This window comes from Nanorana parkeri, unplaced genomic scaffold (assembly GCF_000935625.1).
Source record: "Nanorana parkeri isolate BGI_ZX_2015 unplaced genomic scaffold, ASM93562v1 scaffold757, whole genome shotgun sequence".
Classification (NCBI taxonomy): domain Eukaryota; kingdom Metazoa; phylum Chordata; class Amphibia; order Anura; family Dicroglossidae; genus Nanorana; species Nanorana parkeri.
In genome coordinates, this window is record NW_017307025.1 from 771,874 (window position 1) to 796,385 (window position 24,512).

The 24,512-nt window shown below is 42.4% G+C and overlaps 1 protein-coding gene across 3 annotated transcripts; it reads right to left on the reverse strand.

Annotated features, from left to right (window-relative positions):
- Positions 1–552: 552 nt before the first annotated feature.
- HPCA (hippocalcin) lies at positions 553–24,020 on the reverse strand. 3 transcript variants are annotated; one of them, XM_018564526.1, is made up of 5 exons: positions 18,484–18,494; positions 17,123–17,125; positions 6,903–7,283; positions 1,952–2,057; positions 553–1,784 (listed from the first exon to the last, which is right to left on the reverse strand). In XM_018564526.1, the coding sequence occupies exons 3-5, from the start codon at positions 7,278–7,280 to the stop codon at positions 1,687–1,689; spliced, it is 582 nt and encodes a 193-aa protein (XP_018420028.1). In that variant the 5' UTR covers positions 7,281–7,283; positions 17,123–17,125; positions 18,484–18,494; the 3' UTR covers positions 553–1,686. The 3 variants fall into 3 exon arrangements, with proteins under 3 accessions (XP_018420028.1, XP_018420026.1, XP_018420027.1); XM_018564524.1 differs by lacking the exons at positions 17,123–17,125; positions 18,484–18,494 and adding an exon at positions 23,942–24,020; XM_018564525.1 differs by lacking the exons at positions 17,123–17,125; positions 18,484–18,494 and adding an exon at positions 23,935–23,993.
- Between the last annotated feature and the right edge of the window lie 492 nt (positions 24,021–24,512).

A 24,512-nucleotide genomic window follows, 5' to 3' on the forward strand; every position in this document is an offset into this window, starting at 1 on the left:
ACCAAACAGCACAGATGTAGAACATTTGTTATTAAAGACATTTACTGATAAACTGTCAGAATGCATTACAACAATGTAAGCTGCTTTATTATGAAATGCTAAAGCAGGGCTGAACAAATCCCAGAAGCCAGGTAGCCAGTGCTCCTTAAAAATGACAGCTGGCGTCTTTTGAGGTTTATTCTAGGTGCTGTCAATGCAGCTGGCTCCTACAAAACAATCCTGCTGGCTCCTGAATTCCATATTGATTTGCCCACCCTTGTGCTAAATTAATACTGGTGTTCACAAAGTGGTTTCATGCTCCCTGCTCTTTGTCAGGCTTCTCTATGAATGTACAATATCTATCAATGTACAATAGTAGTAGTCCAGCCTTTTGCACTGATTGCAGTCACAGGCTGTGTACCATAACACACGAATGCAGTATCTTAGGACGCTTCATTAATGTGAGCCTCACTGTACAGCTCCATTACAGAACTCTCTGGCTGACATCATAAAATCAGACCCCCAAACATACATAAAAAGTCACGCAATTGTGCAAAGCCCCACCCCTTTTCACTAGTATGTTGTGGATGCTGCACCAACACCTGCAGGGGACATTACAAACAGTTCAAACATGAGCCAACTATATCATACCTAATCATCAATGCCTGAAAAGTACATTAATGATCATGTAAGACAGAACAGTCAAATGGCAAGTCTAATGAATCACCACCTAAAAAAAGTGTTTTACAGGCATGGGAGCTTTCCCATGTTCCTAAGTGTCTAACATTATACAGCGACATGGAAGCACTCATTTAAACCATTAGAGAATCCACATACACCTGATCCTATGGTATCTCTTTATGTACCATTACTTTGTTTTGAGTGACAGGCTGTTAGTATAATAAAAAGACATCAACGCTATTAAAAAAGACTCTTTCCTATAGAAGCAACTTTTAGTGCAGCTAGGTATCTTCAAATGTTTTAGTCATTAGAATCTATTGCTGTAAAGATGCACACAAAATATACATGCCAATAATATAACTGGCAGTGTATGCGTGGATGTTAAAGTATGTCACTTTATACTCAAAGTATAAAAGAGCCGATTCCGTTATACCAAAAATAAAAGTAGGGTCTATCTATATGCAGATCCTCTACCCAGAACAGAAGGACACTAGGTCAAACGGGTTCCCTCTAATGAGATGAAGGAGCAAGGGTACAAAGGGAAAGTGCATATCTAAACAATATAATAATCTAAAACCATCCCTCTCTTCCCCTAATAAATAAATGAAATATAGCGTGCATAGTTACTCCCTGCTTTAGTGCAACCAGTTCCACCTTTGCTCACTGTAGTAAAGACCACCTTGACTCACTGCCATACAGTATATATGAAAGCAAAGCAGCTGGTGGCTCCTTATGCTATTAAGTAGCATCTCTCACTATTCCAATGTGCATCTGGTCCCTTTAGACACTTTATTATGCCCACCCCACCCTTGTGCCCCAAATCTCCATGCAACCCATGGTTACTCCATACAATAAACATAATACAAGTTTTATAGTAAGAAATAAATAGGGGGTAGGAAGTGGGCTGATTGATTGGCAGTGCTTTCAAGTCCATCTAATGCCCAAAAGGATTCTGGGACAGGCCGCTGTGCAGAGGCGAGGCACAGCCACTAGATGAATCGGATGGTTCCCAGGCTGCAGCCAGCTTCAGAACTGCGATGCCGTGCTGGGGTCACATTGCAGTAACCGCACAATTGATGGGTCACTTTTGGCACCTTTAATGAACTCCTCCAGCGATAATTTACCTAGAATGACAAGCAGCACAGAGAAAAAAGGTGAGCAGAAGTGGGATTTTCCCCAAACCTGGGATCAGACCACGGATAAATGTACAATATGGCAATCACACATACAAAACATAGCTCATTAAGTCATGGAGAAAAGAATAAATGACTCAGACGTGTTCCCATCTTACCATCATTATTTGTGTCCATCTGTCGGAAGATTTTCTCTGTGCGTTTCTCTGGCGTGGACTCGTCCTCTGGCATCTTCATTACAGAGGAAACCATTTTATAAATTGCCTGTAAAAATGCATGGAAACGCAGTCAATAATCAGACATCACATGCCCTCTGCATCAGAAAGAATGCGCTCATTAACTGAAAGCCCTTTCTTTACTGAATTCACATAATGACTATACTTTGTCACCCATGATGTTTGTTTGAATACTGAACTCCAGGCACAAAACACAAATATGAAAACTGCTTTACCTGCCAAAGGATTTGTAGTTCTGTTCATCAAGTTCTGTAATTTACACAGCACAGGCACTCTCTCTATTACAGTCATAGACTGTGTCCTTTTTCTACCCCCAGCCTGCTGAATGTAGAGTGAAGAAGCAGCACAACAGGGATAGGCAACCTCAGCACCCCTGGTGTGGGACAGACTACAAATTCCATTATGTGTCTGGAAGTCATGTCTGTGGCTGTCAAAGTCTTGCAATGCCTCATGGGACTTGTAGTTCCACAACAGCTGGAGTGCTGAGGTTGCCTACCCCTGCAGTAGGAGATATACGAGGTCATCTCACTGCTTACCCTGATCTCTCCTCTTACCAGCATGTTCCTTCTCAGCACATTTGCATGTAACACACATGATTGGCTCCCAATCATGCCCCTCCCTCTCCCAGTCTGAAAGCTGTTGCATAGCGGATTGCAAGAGGCTGATACCATGTCTAATCCAGTTACTTACACTAGCTGCCTATTAAAAAAATACTTTTAATGATTTATTAAATACCCAGCCACAATAATTTTGCATTTATATATGCATAGAGCTCAGGTTTCATTTCCAGCCTCCACCACACTGGCATCTATGTATATTGGCAACCGCAGAACAGTGTGTAGGAACCTGTCAGTGACCTACAATAAGCATGCAGCTAGTGAAATCAGAATCCTTGTCCTGGATCAGTGACTCACTAAGTAGTGGCGCAATTAGGAGAATGATAACCCTGAAATTGCAAGTCATTGACCACTTCGATATTTCTATCTATGGTGATGCATAATCCCTAGAACATAATTTAGATTCATCAAAGAGTCTTAAAAAAAAAAAAAAGACGACCAAAGATAACTGAATCTGTGAAGTTGGTTAAAAAATAAAAGAAAATTTATATTTGTTGCCAGGGGTAACACTGACAGTTCTTCTTTAAACGCTAATAAATGAGGTTTTAAAAAGGTTTGCAGGCCTTGTCTACACGTATTACTTCAACAATGTGTTCATCTGACCTTAACACCTAGGGGGAGACTTATAAAACTGTCACATAGTGAGCAGCCCATTACGGCCACTAGGTAAAGCCGAGCAGCATGGGAATGTCCTATGCTCCTTGGCTCCATCTAGTGGCCATATTGGACTGCCAATCTTGGTCACATAGCTGTTGGCTACATGAACGGTTTAAAAGTCCCCCCCATGATCTTAAATGACAACAGCTTTCCAGTATGCAAGAATTTCTGGAGCAGAAAAGAAAATAATTTTTTTTTGTGTGTTTAGGAATATGTATATATATTTCTTCACTGCCTTTATCAAATTCACCTAAAAGATTATCCTAACATACATTGCCATCTTCTTTGAATTAGCTAAATATTCACACATTATCAGCCTTGCAGTTATTGGAGTCTTTGGATATGAAAAATGTACATATGTCACTTTATGTTTGATCAGTGTGCTTGAAACGGGTCCTTGGCTTAGCAGGGTAGTAGCTGCTGAGTTTCAGCTCTATTCATTAGTAACATTGCCACACCAAGCCATTGGGTTTCTCAGAGCCACAAGATATGTCCTATTATTGAGGGACACTAACTTTACAGGATTTACCGTGAATTACAAGACAAATTATGTTTGTTTTTCCTTATTTGACAATTTCTGGCCTCAAAGATTCAGAAAGTGCAAGATTTTCACCTACGTGAACCTCAGTGGCAAATCTGTTTACTGCACCTATTCTGCCTAACGAAAAAGAACATATTGCTTTAAACAGCTGTACCACTATCATACTCTATAGAAACAGAGGTCTGTATTCTACCCAAAAGACCTGGAATATATGGAACACAGTTAGAACATGGTGGCTATTTATAAGGGCTGGGACAGCTTCACATAAAGCTGTATATACACTGGTAGAAGTTTGGCTAATTTACAGGAATTGGATGAAATTCTAACAGTGGGTGGCCCAACCAACATAAGTCAATTAATCAAAAGAGTCGGGCCAAAAATTGTCAAATGAATAGTGACTGCATCCATCAGCTGTTGACAGCTGTGGGCACCATGTGTCAGAATACAATAGCCTGGTGGGTGGGGGGGATTCCTCCATCCATGCTGTTTAGTGTGGATGGAGGAGTCTGCTTTCTAACAGCCTGCAGGATGAAAGAAAGAAAAGTATATAGTGTATAGTCAGTTTAAAGCATATTCAAACCCAAAAGCAAAAACTGATTTATATATTGCAGCTTACCACAAAAGAGACAGCGCCTTCTCCTCGTGCATTCAAGTTCATTATACATAAATTAAATTCAACCCGGGGTAAGAAAACTACTCACATGTTCAATGTGGAGTCATGTACTGTAAATGTAAAGCAGGAAACATCCAAAATGCCCCAAGCTGCAATACATATCATCATCATCCAGATACAGGACCACCAAGGAATGCGGCTCCACATTGAACATGTGACTAGTTTTCTTACCCTGGATTGAATTTCATCTATTTATAATAAACGGTAATGCACGAGGACAAGGCGCTGTCTCTTTTTGTGTTTTTTCATGTACTTTGAGGACATCTACCAGTGGCCTAGAGCAGTGGTTCTCAACTCGTGGGTCGTGACCCAAAAGTGGGTCGCGACACCCTCTACTAGAGGACAGCAGCCCTCCTGTTTGTTGATCATCGTCAAAGATCGCTAAAGGGAATCTACCAATGGTTTTTCTGAGCGCTGGAAGATGTAGATTGCAGCTTACCAATCCTTAGATGTGGTGGCTGCATTCGTTTTCTTGTTTTGTGCTTTTTTCCTTTATTTTCACCTGGTTATCTGGCCAGTAAGTCTATTATTTTTCCACTTCTTTTAACAAGCCAAGCTGTCCAGCAAAGGTGGTAGATAGAAGGTTGGGACAACAGTTTAAGAGTGACAGGGGTGCTTACAATGGTCAGCTTTCATTCATTTATTAAAAATCTTTATCCAAAAAGGGGAAAAAACTGCTCTAACTGCTTAGAAGTTTTAGCTGGAGTTCAGCTTAAATTTTTTAGTCAAGTCCATCTAAATCTACTAATCCATCTAACACTAACTTCCCCACAGGGTGACAATGCTGCTGTCTAATAGTGGCTCCATTGCACCTTTATAGAGCGCAGCCACCCTAAGACAGGAAGTGTGTTTCTGGCCAGATCACCAGGTGAAAATAACAGAAAAAAGAAAACGAATGCAGCTGGTAAGTTGCATAATATAAAATTTTTGGTTTTGGTTTAGATACACTTTAAGGGGCACATATGCTAAGGGCAATGTAAAAAAATAGACTTCTCTTTGTTTACAAGTGGATGGAGACACGTGATGCCTTCATTAGCCAGAGGATTACAAGAAGGGACTGGAAACAAAGTACTGAGAAGGAAACTTCAGTTCTGATCACATGTAATTGAAGACTTTTAGAACGACAACTGCTGTTTGACTGCAAAAAACACACACACCAAATGTCTCTAAATATAAAAATATTGCATGGATGGGTGGGAAAGTCAAATTTCACATGCTGTGATAAATGGGAGAAGTTAACACAGACAATGTCTGCTACTGCATAAGCCTTAGTCCGAAAGATTACCCTTCAGCTTACTGGCCAGAGGTGATGATAGCGAGGATTCATTGCCCAAAGAGCAGGCTGCAGTTGGAGAGCTTACATAGGAATCTACAAAGCTGAATTGGGATATACAGTTGTTTCTTGCCTGGCTATGCAGTACGGCAGGGGGGGGTTCTGTATTAAAAGGCTGGCTAAGCAGAATTACATTGGCAGATAACACGGGTTACATGTATGTTTCTAGCTGTGTCGTTTGCCTGGAATTCTGCTTTAAGCTTGTTGTGGATTACACAAACCAGATTCATTTCTGTATTCTATATGCAATTTTACATCCAACATTTCGGCATGTTGCATATTATCAGCTGTTAAACATGTATGTGTAGACCACATTTGTTTTTTTGTGGATAGAGTAGCGAACAGTTAAAACCTCTGCTAGCTTTTTTTTTCTTTCTGCGGTCTATGTACCATTATGGAAATGACCGTTCACTTCCTGTCCTAAAGATGCAACAGGAAGTTAGTGGGAATCTCATAAAGCAAGGCAAATTCCCTCTTAGACTGCTGTCCCCTAAACAAGGGTCACCATTGAAAGACTTCCCCTTACTTCTTGTACTGGGGACAGCAAACAAATTTGGATTACCTTCTCCTTCAATGGAAGTGAATTATCCAATGGGAATAAAAATTTGACACAGGGTCTGACCCAGGCGTACGCAACCTCAGCACTCCAGCTGTGGTGAAACTGCCAAGGTTGCCTACCTCTAGTCTAACCCTCCCCCTCAGGCCTTAAAATAGCAAAACCTTTTTTTTAGTTTTGGAGTCAGGAAAAAGTCATAACACCCTGTGCTATAATTTGTACTTCTACAACCAGTCAATGATGGCTATCAAAGCTTACTGCATCTGGGCCGGGGAGACAAAGTGACCACCAGTATTTAAAAAAAAGAAAAAAACTTGTTCTAGTAGAGTATCTTTTTGTATACTTACTATTTGAATTTTATTTATAGAAACTGTTTTTATACTATGTAAAATAGCTGAAAAGAACAATGTACTTGGATGTTGTATGTCTAAATCAATAAAGTACCACACGGTTTGAAAATCCATACTTGTAGAAATGTTTCTAAATCCCCAATTACCTGTACGATCTCCAGCATCTCATCCCGGCTGATGTAGCCGTTCCCGTCTAGATCGTACATGCTGAACGCCCACTTTAGTTTCTGCTCTAACTTCCCCCTGGAGGTGACGCTCAAAGCAATGATAAACTCCCGGAAATCTATGGTCCCATCACCGTTGGTATCGAATGTACGAAACACGTGCTCGGCAAACTTGGAGGCATCTCCATATGGGAAAAAATTGGCGTAGATCTTCTTGAACTCTTCGACATTTAGAATGCCAGATGGACAGTCCTTTAGAAAACCTTTATACCACTCCTGTAACTCATGATCGGAGAACTCTGTATTTTCCCGCAGGTCTTGTAGCATCTCTGGGCGGAGCTTGCTGTTTTGCTTCCCCATCTCCTGCACAGGGCCAAAAACAGAAATGGTTAAGGAGATTCCAAAATGGTACAACAACGAATAAAATGTGAACCAGGTTTCCTATGGATATGGTCTAATTGTTGCTACATACAAAACATTACCTGTAGTTTCCCCATACACCCTGCTCAACTCTAGGAATCTAGACACACATTTAGCCAAGCCCTGATGGTCACCTAATGGTTACAATCTGACCATACAAGCTTTGGATTGACCGAAACTATGTATTATGAGGGCCGACCCTTGCACTACATACTTGTTGGTAGATCTAAAGGAGGTTGTACAATCAGATTGTGTGTGACGGGCTTTAGGAACATGGCCATGAGGCTGACTAATAAGAAGGAAGGTGTCTACATTGCGAATACATACCTGTCAACATACAGTGTGGGTAGGAGCATGAGGGTAGACACTATCAGCTGATTATAACATTGTGGGCCCTTTTTTCCCTCCTGTTCATATAAATCTGCCCAGTGGCTCACAATATACTTTTTGTTTTCCAAAATCCAGTTTACCTTTAAATGACCACTTTCACAATGTTCTTGAATGAAGAGAAACTTCATAAACATGCACAGTTTTCTATAAAATTGTCTATACAATACTACAGGGCTGGACAAATCCCAGGAACCAGGTCGCCAATGCTCCTTAAAAATGACAGCTGGCGCCTAACTTTTGTAGGTTGCTTATAGTTGTTAATGGAGCTACCACCTAAAAAAAATTCTGCTGGCTCCTCGTTTAGACTCTTGGCTCCTGAATTCCGAAATAATTTGATCACCCCTGCTATAGTATAACTACCAAAACTAGAATATTATCGTTGCATTAAAGAGAATGCATAGTGGATTTGTATGTACAGTATTTTATTGCTTTGTTATGGTCAGAGCTAAATTAATAATATTTTAAAAGTGTATTTCCTGCTTTTTTTGTGTAAATATGAAATATTTCATACAAACATTATGAAGTCTTGAATCCACCCAGCAGGTGGCGCTCTCTGTCTCTTTCATTGTTCTATCTCCCTAGCACAGGTTGGGGGGGGAAAAAAAAGCCTGCTGTGCCTAGATCAAGATGAAATTTCCACAAAGGGCTGGATGAGTCAGAAATCACTCATCCCTTAATAGACAGCTCATTCCAAGGTTTCAATGACAGACAGCTGTGGACAGAAGGGAAACACTGCTGGAATGAATTGCAGTCAAGAGAAATGCAAGATAATAGAGGACAGCCTACATGGTGTCACTGGACTGAGCTACTCTGCCAGCAGATTATAGGCAATAGTCTTACCTCTCTTTCAGAACCCATAAGCAAAATGCATTATGATGTTGTGTAGAAAAGCTAGTGAAATATGTTCTGTTTCTGCCCAGGCGTCTTCATGCTCCCTATTTGCGTTTGGTATTATACTGGTACAAGTTAAAGCTAAAGACAAGCTAGACTTATTAATGTGGCTTACCACAAACCATTTTATATTTGCTTTAGGTTAAATATATTCAGCTGTAATGTGATTCTGAAACATTTCAATATAGGGAAGCAAATATATCGTTCCATGTGAGGCAAAGTTTTATCTTCATTATCTATTATTATACTTTTTTCTATCACCATAGACTATTATATTGTGTGTTGTGATGAGAGGACTCCAGGCTTATCAGCAGCTGCCAAACCAGTTGAGTACAATACAAGACAATGTTTAAGCTGCAGGGATTGAAGTCCACACACATTAATTCTCTCATTAAGCCCTGATGAACGGGGTGTGTGTTTTGGACCCCCAAAATGCATTGGCTATTCTACTTCAATGTCCCCCTGACCCTAATGGAATAAATAAAGTTGTATCTGGACTAATGTAATTGGTGTGCAGCTTCAATTCCATCATCTACTGTATTAGTTTGAAGTCAATCACCGTTGAGTGGTTTTTACTGTAGTGATGTGCTGACTACACCTGACTAACCCCACAGACCACTGTAGATAGGGTTGCCACCTTTCCAGGATTCACCAGGACAGTCTGGCTTTTGAGTCTTGTGTCTGGGTTTCCAGCCAGCTGACACCCAGACACAAGACACTAAGTGCCGATGCCACAATTTGACAGATGTGGCTGCTGAGGTCTCCAGCAAGCAACGGACCTCAGGCAGTCACATGTGCCTGAAGCTGCATCTTCTTGTGAGTCGCGGGCGCCTTTAAACAGGCGCCGGCCGATCAGCACATCTTCTCCTTTGTACCACACAGCAAAGCCAACATAGCCCACCTGAGACCGCACACAGCCACCTGAGAGCCCCCACAGCCCACATGAGAGTCCCCATAAGCCCAACTGAGAGCCTGCATAGCCCACCTGTGAGCACGCATAGCCCACCTGTGAGCCCACATAGCAGCCCACCTGAGAGCCCACACATCCTCTTAAAAGCCTGCACAGCCCACTATGAGAGCCCGTACAGCCCATCTGAGAGTCCGCAGAGTCCACCCGAGAGCGCGCACAGCCCTGGGGAGAGCCCGCACAGGCCACCTGAGACCCTGGATACATCAGGGCGCCACCCCAGAACAACACAGAGTATGTAGCTTCATATTATTTTGTATTGCTGTATAATGTATTGCTGATATTTGTACTCCTCAATAGCCGGTCTCTTTACTCCCTCCCCTGGCTGCCTCTCCTCCTTCTCTCTTCTATATTCTCTCAAAAATAATCGCCACGTGCGGGGCTAGGGTTTCCTCCTGAAGAAAAGGTGGCAACCGTAACTGTAGAGTAGGTATAAAAAGACAGAGGATGGTCATGCGACCTCTTTTTTTTTTTCTTTCCATTTTTAAAAGGTAGAAAACTGCATATGAACATTGAATTAAGGGAAGGAAGCTGCAGAACATGCAGGGTGGAAGTATACAAATATATACATGGCTGCAGACTGGAGTTCTGTGTTAATTCAACTATACTGCTCAAGTTTGGTGAAAAAAAGCTGTAAACTTTAACTATAGATATGTGACAGCCACCTTTTTGAAGGTGCAAGCTCCAGAGCTGTCATCCTAATCCTTCCTTCACTACTAATGGGTTAATGAGCCACTAACCTGATAAAAGCATGTGCATATCAGGCGTGCCAACGCTTCCTTAGCTGCTTTTATCAGGTTGGTGACTCATTTAGTAATAAAACAAAAAGAATAACAGCCCCAGAGCTTCTACTTTCAAAAACAACTTAGCAATGGCAGATCTTATTCTTCTACATAGACAGGTTCTATTTAAGCCCAAATCACATTAAAAGGAAGACATAAGCCCCACCACTCTTTGTGGCACTGTCCTAAGCAACACCCGATACACGTGTTGCCATGTAAAATAAATCTATAACCAGGCTACCATTATTTAAGTTTTTACATATTCTTAACAAGCAGCAAATTAACTTTAAAACAAGCCCTCACTGATCTATCTAGCTGCAGACATTGTGTAGCAATTCATTCTCCAGCTCAAAGCAGAAGCACTGAGGTTTTCCACCCATCTCTCAGCAGCTTGGATCACCTTGCTCGACCCTCCCACAGCACCTGATTAATAATTACATTAGAGATTACAAGAAATGGAAGGTCACTGCTGGGAAGTGGAGCAGGAGTAGCTGAGCTGTTCATTTAAATGACTTTGGTGCTTCTGCTGTGAACTTTGAGGATTTGTTTCTTCACAGTATCTGCAGCAACAAATATTAGTAGGTTTTAAAGCCCATTTACTGCTTGTGAAGAATATTTTGATTTTTGTACTGTAAAATCCTTTTCTTGGATTTGAGGGACACAGGACGACTGTAACCTAAACTGGGTTAAACTGCCAGGTATGGAAAGATTGGACACTGGCAAACAAAAAAACTGTAGGCCAGCCCATAATAACCCCTCTTATTACAAGCATGTCTCAGTTTTGTTGCAAAAGCAGTAACAACAGTATGATCAGAAAGACAGAGGGGTGTGTCCTGTGTCCCTCAATGGACTCCAAGAAAAGGATTTTACATTGCATACAAAAATCCTACTGTCATCCGCCTGCAGCTCAAAGAGCAGCTTAAGGACCTTACGCCCAAAGCTGGCATCAAATGATGCCTGAACATCCACCTGGTAGAACGTTTGAACAGAAGACCAGATGGCAAACTTACACATCTGTGAAACAGAAGCCAGAGTAGGTGTACTAGCAGGAAAGGGTGGAACCTGATCCTTGAGACCATAAGCTTGGATAGTGGTGTTCCTGAGCCACTAAGAAATGTAGAACGAGAAGCTGGTGCACCTTTATGGGGACCATCCGAAATGAAAAGAGTCAGTCTTTCTAAAGGAAGCAGTGTCTTAGATATAGACTCTCACAGCCCTAACTACATCCAGACAATGAAGGGAGATCTCCTTCAGATGAAATGGAACGAAACAAAGTGACAGAAGAACAATGTACTGGCGGAGGTGAAAAGGTCAAACCTACCTTAGGTAGGAAGGAAGTTATGGGCCTCACAAAAACCTTGTGCTGGTGTAAGACCAGTAAGGGTTCTTTACAGGATAAGGCCACCAGTTTGGAAACTTGCCTTGCAGAGGTATTGGCTACAAGAATGGGAGGCACCCTAAAGAAAAGCCTTAATCAAATCTGAGAGTCCGCAGAGTCCACCCGAGAGCGCGCACAGCCCTGGGGAGAGCCCGCACAGGCCACCTGAGACCCTGGATACATCAGGGCGCCACCCCAGAACAACACAGAGTATGTAGCTTCATATTATTTTGTATTGCTGTATAATGTATTGCTGATATTTGTACTCCTCAATAGCCGGTCTCTTTACTCCCTCCCCTGGCTGCCTCTCCTCCTTCTCTCTTCTATATTCTCTCAAAAATAATCGCCACGTGCGGGGCTAGGGTTTCCTCCTGAAGAAAAGGTGGCAACCGTAACTGTAGAGTAGGTATAAAAAGACAGAGGATGGTCATGCGACCTCTTTTTTTTTTTCTTTCCATTTTTAAAAGGTAGAAAACTGCATATGAACATTGAATTAAGGGAAGGAAGCTGCAGAACATGCAGGGTGGAAGTATACAAATATATACATGGCTGCAGACTGGAGTTCTGTGTTAATTCAACTATACTGCTCAAGTTTGGGGAAAAAAAGCTGTAAACTTTAACTATAGATATGTGACAGCCACCTTTTTGAAGGTGCAAGCTCCAGAGCTGTCATCCTAATCCTTCCTTCACTACTAATGGGTTAATGAGCCACTAACCTGATAAAAGCATGTGCATATCAGGCGTGCCAACGCTTCCTTAGCTGCTTTTATCAGGTTGGTGACTCATTTAGTAATAAAACAAAAAGAATAACAGCCCCAGAGCTTCTACTTTCAAAAACAACTTAGCAATGGCAGATCTTATTCTTCTACATAGACAGGTTCTATTTAAGCCCAAATCACATTAAAAGGAAGACATAAGCCCCACCACTCTTTGTGGCACTGTCCTAAGCAACACCCGATACACGTGTTGCCATGTAAAATAAATCTATAACCAGGCTACCATTATTTAAGTTTTTACATATTCTTAACAAGCAGCAAATTAACTTTAAAACAAGCCCTCACTGATCTATCTAGCTGCAGACATTGTGTAGCAATTCATTCTCCAGCTCAAAGCAGAAGCACTGAGGTTTTCCACCCATCTCTCAGCAGCTTGGATCACCTTGCTCGACCCTCCCACAGCACCTGATTAATAATTACATTAGAGATTACAAGAAATGGAAGGTCACTGCTGGGAAGTGGAGCAGGAGTAGCTGAGCTGTTCATTTAAATGACTTTGGTGCTTCTGCTGTGAACTTTGAGGATTTGTTTCTTCACAGTATCTGCAGCAACAAATATTAGTAGGTTTTAAAGCCCATTTACTGCTTGTGAAGAATATTTTGATTTTTGTACTGTAAAATCCTTTTCTTGGATTTGAGGGACACAGGACGACTGTAACCTAAACTGGGTTAAACTGCCAGGTATGGAAAGATTGGACACTGGCAAACAAAAAAACTGTAGGCCAGCCCATAATAACCCCTCTTATTACAAGCATGTCTCAGTTTTGTTGCAAAAGCAGTAACAACAGTATGATCAGAAAGACAGAGGGGTGTGTCCTGTGTCCCTCAATGGACTCCAAGAAAAGGATTTTACATTGCATACAAAAATCCTACTGTCATCCGCCTGCAGCTCAAAGAGCAGCTTAAGGACCTTACGCCCAAAGCTGGCATCAAATGATGCCTGAACATCCACCTGGTAGAACGTTTGAACAGAAGACCAGATGGCAAACTTACACATCTGTGAAACAGAAGCCAGAGTAGGTGTACTAGCAGGAAAGGGTGGAACCTGATCCTTGAGACCATAAGCTTGGATAGTGGTGTTCCTGAGCCACTAAGAAATGTAGAACGAGAAGCTGGTGCACCTTTATGGGGACCATCCGAAATGAAAAGAGTCAGTCTTTCTAAAGGAAGCAGTGTCTTAGATATAGACTCTCACAGCCCTAACTACATCCAGACAATGAAGGGAGATCTCCTTCAGATGAAATGGAACGAAACAAAGTGACAGAAGAACAATGTACTGGCGGAGGTGAAAAGGTCAAACCTACCTTAGGTAGGAAGGAAGTTATGGGCCTCACAAAAACCTTGTGCTGGTGTAAGACCAGTAAGGGTTCTTTACAGGATAAGGCCACCAGTTTGGAAACTTGCCTTGCAGAGGTATTGGCTACAAGAATGGGAGGCACCCTAAAGAAAAGCCTTAATCAAGGATTTGAAAGGTAATGGTTTCTTTCTGAAACAAGATAGCATGAGCGCAGAACTGGCCCTTAATAGTGCGGAGAGCTGGTCCAGATCTAGCTGTAAGGAGGGGCTTCATCCCACGCAGAATCTCCAAGGCTGGAAGCCCCAAGAATCACACCAAGTGCAGTATGCCTTCCATGTACGTTGCTAGATCTTGTGAGAAGTAGACTTCCTCGCTTTAGCATAGTGGCAATGACAGAATTAGAGATGCCCCATCCCTCCGAAGAGCCATGCTGTAAAAGTCAGTGACCCTGTATGGGAAATAATTTTTGAGAGAGAAGTATTGGACAGTCTGGAAGAGTCCACGGAGCGTCAGTCAGGTGTCTTATCAGGTCAGAGTACCACATCCGTCTGAGCTAATCCAGAGCCATGAAGATCACCGAAAGGCCCTTCATCTCAATCTTCCGAAAGCAGATGAGGAAGAAGTTCCAGGGGAGAAAAGGCGTAGATCAGGGTGTACTAATCCCATGGAGCCGCCAGAGCATTCACTGCTTCCATTAGGGGATCCCTGTACCTGGAGACAAATCTGTACAGTTTATGTTGACCCTGGAGGCCAAGAGGTCTACATCTGGTGTCCCCTATCTCTGACAAAGGTCATGGAACATCTCTGGGTGTAGAGACTACTCCCCAGGGTTCAGGCTGTGCCAGCTGTGGAAGTCTGCCTGTCAAATGTCCATGCCTGAGATGTAAATGGTGGACAGGACTAAAATGTGAAGTTCTGCCCAGGACAGGATTTGATGTACCTTTCTTGCTGCAGTGAGACCTCTGGTTCCTCCCTGATGGTTGATGTATGCTACTGCTGTGGTGTTGTCCTGCTGAATCTGGATCAGATTGCATTCCAGTCAGGCAGTCCAATGTTGCAGGGACAACCAAACTGCCTAGAGCTCCAGGATGTTGATCAGGAATCAAGATTCCTCCAATGTCCATGTCCCTTGTATCGACAGAGTGTCCATGACTCCTCCCCAACCCAACAGGCAGGCATCCATCATGAGGATCGTCCAAGACTTGGGAAGGAAGAACTTCCCTGACTACAGAGCCGGATTCCTGAGCCACTAAACCTGGTCCTCTGTGCCAGATGAGTTGAGCAGAATGTTGTGTTATAGGCGTGTTGATTAAAACTGGGCAAATTAAACTGCCTTGAAGGAGCCTACCATCAGCCCCAGGACTTCATGCAAAAGTAGTGAGTCAGGCAACCTCTGGACTGAAAGGTACAGTTTAAAAGCTTCTCCTGCAGAATGAAAACCCCAGCTTGAGATGTGCATTCCAGTGTCGATTTCTGGAGATTCAGGGACCAACCAGACCTCTTCAGGGTATGGACAGTCTACATTGTCTGCAAGTTCAGACTGTTCCTCAGTAGCAGGTCATCTAGGAATCGGACAATGCAAATGCCCCAAGATTGCAGCCAGGCTGGTACTGGGGCCAACACCTTACTGAACACCCGAGATGCAGAAGAGAAACGGGACTACAAGCTGAAATTGCCAAGGGCCCATAGTAAAGTGTAGAAATGTACACAGACGCTATGAAGTCTCCCTTTTGGTGGGAGGTGATGACAGACCTGGTGGATTCCATACAGAACTTCTGAGCTTAAAAGAAGACATTTAGATCTAATATGGGGTGGGTGCATTCTTTGAGTTTGAGGACCAAAAACAGGCTGGAGTAGGACCCCCTGAAACTGTTCTGCCACAGGGTCACCCTACTCCATAAGACCAACTAGGGCTGTCTGATTATCTACTAATCTGTGCAGTGACACAGGAATGTTGGAATTGATGAACTAAGGAGGGGGCTGGGATTGAAACTCTAGCTTGTACCCCAAGAAACATCTTCCACACGCAGGCATCTGAGATGCAGACTTTTTGAAAGCATCTCAAAAAGACGTCCCCCAATTCTGTAAAGTGGGGGTGCACCTTTAAACCACAGTAGATTTATCTTAGTGCTTGGCAGAATTGGAGCCCCAAGTCTTGCGGCTGGGATGGGAACCAGGCCTGGATTTGTTTTGACTTGCTGTCATGGTTTAACAGAAAGGACTTTTCCAGTGAAGGGCGAGTCTTCCTAAGCTCAGCCTAAGGCATCTTTGACTGAGGAAGATAAGTGCTCTTGTCATCTGTGATATTCTTGATAATGGTTTCCAGTGTAGACTCAAAGAGATGTTGTCTCTTGAAGGCCATGCAGAATATGCATTTTTTTGGATGCAGGCTTCACAGTCCAACACTTTAACCAAAATGTTCTCCACATGTGGACTGACAGCAAATGAATGCAGGGAATTAGATGGGAAACCTTCAGCAGCCCATTAACACTGTATCTGCGAGTTACAGCCACGTGTTCTAAAGTTCAAGAGATCAGTTGCAATAGTGATCAGGTCCCTTCTGATAGCCTTATACCAGTCAGTGTTTGGCATATTAAGGTCACAGCTAAAACGGGTGAAGGGCAGGACCTGTCAGTGAGAACAGAAGTCTAGATAGACTAGATCACTGGGTCCTTAAAGACGTGTGTCTTGCACTGGGATGGTGGTTGCTTTGTTAAAGAAGAACTATTCTGGACCTCATGTCACTTCCACAGAATTCTAATGTAGGTAGGTGACTGAGCACGCACGTGCTGGAGAGAGGGAGAGAGAGAGAACATCGGCTTCTTCTAAGACTGGTCCCTGGAATGCCTCTCCCCTCCTCTGCAGCAGTCTAAGGTCCAGTAAATCATTGCATCTATACACTGTGCATAGATATGAAGACGCTGAGGAACATTCCAGTGTGCTGCGGAGCAGGGTACAGGCTGGAGGGAGCACACCATGACAGCTGGCCAGCTCAGAGCTTCAGCTGAGTATATCTTTGTTATTTTAGCACCTAGACACAAACGAGCACCACAGGTTCCAGTGCCGGCGATCACACTGCAGGCGGGAAGCGTGTTTGCGGTGCCATTGGAATGAATAGCCCCCTCCTGCCCCAAAACACGGGGAGGATTTGTGTATGCGATCCAGTGCGTTTATGCCCTTAATGCACTGGATAGTGTGAATAGGCTCTGAGGGAAAACCTGTAACAGTGGGTGCACCACTGGTGTTGGTGGTGTTAGGAGCTTTAGGTACCCCAGACCAGAAACAGCACTGGTGGAATCAACAGGCTGATTCTATAGCTTCAATGTTGTGGTGGTGGTGCATACCATGTCAATAAGAGCCAACAGGGAGTGATGGCAGAAGACTGCAACTACAAAGAAGCGATCTTGTTTAGTAAGGACTGGAAAGACTCAGAATCAGACAGTCTCAGAGGCTAATGACTTGAGAGCTGCTAAGGCAGCAGGTAGATTTAATACATAATCTGTGGAGTAAGGCCAAGGAGTACACTTGAGGCATCTGCATTTGGAATCAGCAAACATCTGTGTTATTTGGGCCCTAAAGTCATGCATGACCTTAGACAGACAAGATGAGGTGGCCATGTCTGACAGAGCTAAGGAAGACTGAAGATGGCATAGACTCTAGTAACAGAAGGCAATGTGAGCTTGGGGCAGCAGGGCTGTTCCCCCTGTTTCTAGAATCAAACAAGTTGCAATCTGGTAGGGGTGAAGCAACATAGCTCAGGGTACGAAACTAGGCCTATGGTAATGAAAAAAGCTAACTGCTGGTAGCAGGTGAAGGGTCATATTGGCCAGAGCCGACTATACTAGTAACATGGTAGTAAACAATATAAGTTCGTTTTTTCTCAGCAGAGCTAAAGTAAGAAGACATCCATCCTCCTAGGACATTAGCTAACCAACCTGAGGCATGCTGGTAGTAGTAGGGGTTATACCAGGCTGGCCTACAGTTTTTATGTTTGCCAGTGTCCAACCCTCCTGTAGGAGTATAGCCTGAAGAAGGTTACAGTCTTCCTGCGTCCCTCAAATTGACAAGAAAGAGAAATGTTAATACTCAAATTTGAGCTGGTTCTATACCTTTAACCTATACTGTATGAACTAGACAAATTGCGTAAAGACAAAGTGAACTGTAATGTTAAAAAAAAAACAAAAAAAACTTTACCAACTTGCCCCACAAGTTGTGTTCATGCAGCTTTCATTTGAGCAAATTGTCTTTAGTGCAACCCAGGAGATGCTGGAATCAAGCCCATTGGGCCGGAAGCCTTAAACAGCTTTACATCAGAGTTCTGCCCCCTTCCCTCCCAATAAAGCATTTGCATGTGTTGCTTCTAACTACTGGTATATGCATGGATCTTGTGGTGCAAAATGTGGGACTAATGTTAATATGTGAGTTTTTAAAAAAACGAAAGAACCCCTTTAAGGTATTCTCCATTCCTTATGCCTTTACTACTCAACTTTAAAGTGAACCTGCTTGCCATTAAACACTGTTGAAAAGCAGGTACTACAAATGCCTGCTATTACCTTTGTTAGCCAGAAAAAAATTTTTCAGTGCCTCTCTGATTTAGTTTCAATTAGCTAGTAGCGATCTGACTTAAAGAACTGGTCTAGGGCAGAAAATAAAGAAGAAACACTTACCTAATCCTCGGTCCTGAGGATCTTTATCACTGCCTGGGCTAAGCATACCTCACCTGTCTGCACCCTGTCTCATAAAACGGTACCTAGTGCCCACTGAATGGAAGATGGAAGTTTCCCAGGGTGCCCAATAGAGAATTCTGTAAGTCATAAAGATACGAAAAGGCATCTTGTGGCGCCTGCTCTTAGGCAGGACCTGTTTTAACAATTTAAGATGACTGCCAGATAGACTTGAGCGCCGTCAAAAAATTTGTTCCGTTTCGTAATATCCGTTATTTCGTACCTCATAATTCGTATCCGAAACTCAATTCGGATTCGTATGAAATACGAATTTCCGTTAGTTTCGGCACATTTTCGTAACTTTACGAACATTCATTATGATGAAGTTAAAAAGCAAAAATACCTTTGTTAATATTGGAGTCGATGTGGTAGTTGTTTTTTTATCCGAAATACGAATTCCGTTAACGGATTCCGTATCCGAATTTCGTATTTCGGATAAAAAAAAACTACCATCAACTCCAATATAAATGTACTTTGCTTTTTAACTTCAATATAACGAATGTTCGTAACGGAACGAAAATACATCAACGGAATTTCGTATTTCCTGCCTGTATTGTAATGCAACTCTCAGCAGCAGAAAAGAAAACCTCTGATTGGTCAACCAAAACGAAATACGAATTCCGTTAACGGATTCTGTATCCGAATTTCGTATTTAAAAAAAACTACCATCAACTCCAATATAAATGTACTTTGCTTTTTAACTTCAATATAACGAATGTTCGTAATGGAACGAAATTCCGTCAACGGAATTTCATATTTCCTGCCTGTGTGTATTGTAATGCAACCCTCAGCAGCAGCGGATCCGTATTTCGGATTTTTAAAAAAATCTTGTCATGTTGTTCAACCTCATTTACAGGGGTAATATTAGTTCCTGTTTCAAAGAAATTCGGATCCGAAATTCGTTAACGGAATTTCGGATATAATTTGGAAACTGCAATTCGGATGCTTCCGAATTTACGAATTTCAGGAAAATTCGTACGAATTTCGATTCGTAAAGAAACAAAATCGCACATGTCTAATTTACAGGGGTAATATTAGTTCCTGTTTCAAAGAAATTCGGATCCGAAATTCGTTAACGGAATTTCGTATTTAATTCGGAAACTGCAATTCGGATTTTGGATGCTTCTGAATTTCAGGAAAATTTGTACGAATTTCGATTGGTAACGAAACGAAATCGCACATGTCTACTGCCAGATTCGCTTTAAGGGCTTGTCCGCACTGTGTTGAATGCAAATGAGAAAACGTAGCCACTGTCTAAATGCTACAGATTCCAAACAATTTTCTGGAATCTATTTTTGGTAGCTCTAGTCTGACATATATATAAAACAGTTTATCAGAAACCACATTGGTTAGGGTTCAAGCATTGACTGCTAGAGTCCAAGAAAAAAACAAATCTGGGATCTCGCTAAATAGAGCCTGGCTATCACTGTGTCCACTGGTAGAACGTGCAATAGTTTCTAACCCACCAATCCAAGAGCTGATTGTCACAGAACATCTGTTGAGGTGATTATGTTTACTCCATACATAATCACACTATCACGCAAATGAAGTGGAATAATTCTTGATGTGAATCAACTTCAGTGCATATAAATATATAATAAGCTAAGTGACAAACTATATTCCTTAAACTGCAGTAATGGCATGTTAACATTTTTTAACTTGTCATTCTGCACTTAATTGCCATGCTGTCAAAAAAAAATGTAAAATAGTAGGTGACATCAATTAGCGTTTCATATAAACACATAAACAGAAAACACTCTAACTTGCACATCTATATGAAAAAAATGTGTAAGCACTTCTTAGTAATCCCCAACAGCCTCCGCAACTGTTAATTGTAGTAATTGAGTGCATTATGTACAAAATAACACCTAATGGACTCTGATAATGTGTGCATCATTCTAGGCTGTAATTACAGGGGAGGGGGTAGAGGAGGCAACTCTTCCTGGGATAATGCAGTGAGTCCATGCATAACTATATTCCTCTTTATTAACCCATGGGATGTGTTCACGCAATATTGTGTGCTGAAGCATTTTTCATCCACCCACAGCATATTTTCTTTGTGAGCTGCTATCTGAACCTCTATAAGGTTTGTTAGAATTAATGGAGAAGAAAAATTGAAACCCAGTTTTATTTTAAATTATTAACTTAGGCACTTATTGAGACCCTCAATTATCAGCCTATGCATTTAATGAGACCCTCAATTATCAGCCAAGGTATTTTATGAGACCATCGATTAACAGCCTAGGCATTTAATGAGGCCCTCTATTATCAGCCAGGGTGTTTTAGTAGACCCTCAAAAGACATTTGATACGATACATATACGATACATGTTAGATACAAGGAGGTTCCCGTTTAGATTTTGCTCCAGGGTCGTGAAACTTTTAGTTATTCCCTGGTGTGCATATTTTCTGTGTACAATACTCTATATGATTGGGTTATTCTTCTCTCTCTAGATGCTACATTAACCCAATTGGTTGGCGACACTTTAGAGACCCTCTGAGATCTCTAAAGAAAATCAAGCCATCAGGTCCCAGCCATTATACTTACTTCTCTGGCAGCCCATGTGTCCTACTTCCCCACTATTTCAGTACTACAGCCTCCATCAATGTCTTTGACAATAAACACTTTGGGGAGTGTCAAGAGCCTACTGCTGAAGACATTGACAGAGGCTGCAAAGCTGGAATGAAGGGAAGATGGGACACATGGGCCACCAGAGAGGCGAGTATAATGGCTCTTCTTTTCCTAGGATCTGATTTCTTGAGGAACCTTTGGTAAGCAGAGAGGGATGAGAGTAGACAGTATGCTGGGTGATATTGTCATCATTGCGATGAAGCTCTGTGACCCCCCTGGATCTCAAATACCCAGAGACGCAAGGAAATCCACCTAGGTATAGTGAATACCTACAACAAGATGATTTTCGGCGGTGGGTTAGGCAGAGGCACCACAAAAACACCTAAATAGAAAAACAGTTCTGGGCAAGTAGGTTGTGTGCTCTGTATGCATTTTGTGGCCTAATTCTGAAATTGCACTTTAATGTATCTTTAAAGAGGACCAGTTACAATTGGGATTATGCAAAAATGTAAATATTCCGTCTGAAATTACTATAACTATGCAGAGGAATAAATGTGTGTATGTCGCTGTTGAGTCCTACAAAGAGGTTATTCTGTGATTTATTGGTATTTGTGGTTACATAACAGCGTGTATGTCGCTGTTGAGTCCTACAAAGAGGTTATTCTGTAATTTATTGGTATTTGTGGTTACCCAGGGACTTCAGATTGAGTCACTAAAGGGGTTGTGTCGGTCAAATTTTTTTTAGATGTTTTCACATGTATGTCACTCCACTTTTTTGAGGACACCATTTGGAGCTGAGAGACTTCCTGAGATCTGATTCCTGAGTGTGCATAGCAGTATTAAATAACAGGGTCCAGGAACTCTAAACTACAGGGCTCATTTGATACCAATATCCATATTAAGGAGTCAGTGAGACAGTTTGTGCCATTAGGATGAAGTCAGGAACATTAAAAGGGAGCTAATTTAAGACTCCATGGAGGTCCATTAGCCTTGCCTTCCAGCTCTGTAAGCCATCCTTAGACAAGAAAAGTAGGGCTGATTTAGGGCTATGACAGGTGAGTGAGCCTAAAGCTTGCAACAACTTGCTAGTAATAGGATCACTAAGAGACCACTTACCTTTTCCTATGGAGTTGCTCCATCGCTGGTTATGGCTTCACCGCTGCTCCCTGGCTAGGCAGTGCTTCTGCCATTCTACAATGCTCTGGGCCAGCAACAGAGTTGCTCCATTAGGGAAAATGGTTGCCTTGCCTCTTGGCGATTCTGCCATTGGTAATATGTGGGCAACAGCAGAATGTGCCATCTGACATGGCCTTACGGTAGCAACTATAGATCTATCATAGTATTGTAAATATTTAGATTCTTGCATAAACCCATCATAGTATTATGAATATTCTGATTCTTGCATATTTCCATTTGTGACTGGTTCTCTTTAAAATTTCCTGACCACAAGAAACAGAACATAGAGAATCCATTAAGGTATCAATATAGGGCAACGGTATGTCACATAACAAAAACAAAAGCTGGGACCCCAATGGGAAAACCCCTCATTAGCATTGCATTAAAAGTGAGTAGGAAACTTTAATCCAATTACCTGTCGTTGGTGATCAAGAATGTGGAAGAATGTGGAAGGAAGCCAATGACTATGGAGTGTTTCTTACAGTAGAAGACTCTTCTTACTCACCAAAAATAAACCCTTTTTCATATTTTGTAAAGTGCTGCGCAAATTGATGCCGCTATATAAAACCTGTATAATAATAATAATAAAGGGTTGCTGAGTTTTATGCATGGATGCTAAACTTTAAAACTGTACATACAACAATAAGAAAAAAGCAATCTCCTATGTGGCGACAAGGCCATGATATAGGGCATGGGCCCTTTGCTCCTGAGATACTGGTCTGTTGAACACAGGCATGTCACCTCCTCCCTGTGTGTGATGGAGAACTCATTACCGGCTGGCTGATCTCGGATTATCCCAAGGTCTGGTGCAGCTGTTCAGCACAGCTGGCATGTGCAGACTATCTCTGGACACCAAACTCAGCAGATGTGACCCTTTCGGGAAAGGGGGATCCTGGGGGAGACCTTACAGTCATGACTCATGCTGGGTGAGGGTTAAACAAAACACTGAGCACTAGATTTAACCAATTAACCCTTACATTAAAAAAGTAAATAAATAAATCTACCCCCCTGCTCTCCGCCTCCAAATCATTTCTAAAATGCCATTTCTGTTCATCCCCTTGTCAGTGTCCTACATGCAGTGGAAAAGCCTATTCACCTACGTCCATAGAGCTGCATACATTTCCACATGCATGGTTAAATGCTTCTTAATACATGAAGTGGCAGACATGTACATGGAACACATACTGGCATGCCATCAGCAGACAGAGGATGCTTGGCATATGTTCAGCACAAAATAAAATTGCAATCCTACAGCACAAAATAAAATTGCAATCCTATTTTTCTAACAGATGCATATTCAGATATGACATATTATTTATTTATATATTACATAATTCATGTTATATAACATATACACATCTGCTCGGGGGGGGGGATCACAATTTGGGGACTAGAGAATGTAGCACAGCCATAAAATAGGGAGATCCAGGTGAGTTAAAGACTGGGGATCGTAGTCAGTGGTCTGATGACAGGTGCTGGGGAGAGGCTTGTCATCTATATATGTACATACAGCAGATCCATGATCTGATCGCTGCAAACATAAAAATGATCATGTATGCCGATTGTCAGAAGTGTTCTAATCAATCCCCTGGCGGATTAGTAATAAGGAAGCAGGCAGATCCAAAGCGCCTACCTATACCTATGGGTTACCTTATCCCTGTGTCCTGTCCTCGGATCAAGATGTAATCTTCCAATGCCGCACTCAACTGGAATGGTCTAGATGTGCCCGTGGTCAGCTGTGATCCGGAGCTGCCAGCTGTCCCTGTGTTCCCCGGTCAGCCGGTCCCGATCACCGCTCTATAGCGCAGCCCCGTTATCTCTCTCCGTAGATCTCTCCCTAGAGCAGTTGAGCGGATTGTACAGCTTACAGACTGGCCGGGACTCAGCACTGTGCGGAGCGCGGGGGGGTCCCTGAGACCAACCTACACACTAACATCCAGGGAATCAGCTTGAGACGCCCACTGCACCTCCCGACTGCCCCGACCTCATTTATTTCTCACACGCAGGGTGAAATCCAGAATCTGAGATGATGGAATCAGACAGGCCGTGAAATAAAACATTCCGCCCCCCCCCCCGTCCTGAGAAATGGATCAGTCGACTGCTCAGCACAAACTGAATGAGTCTTTAGGCTTGAAAAGAAGACGAATGATGCGTGTGTCTCCTCGTCATATGGCACATATGTACATACTAGGCACCCAGCTCTCCCAGACACACCAGGCCT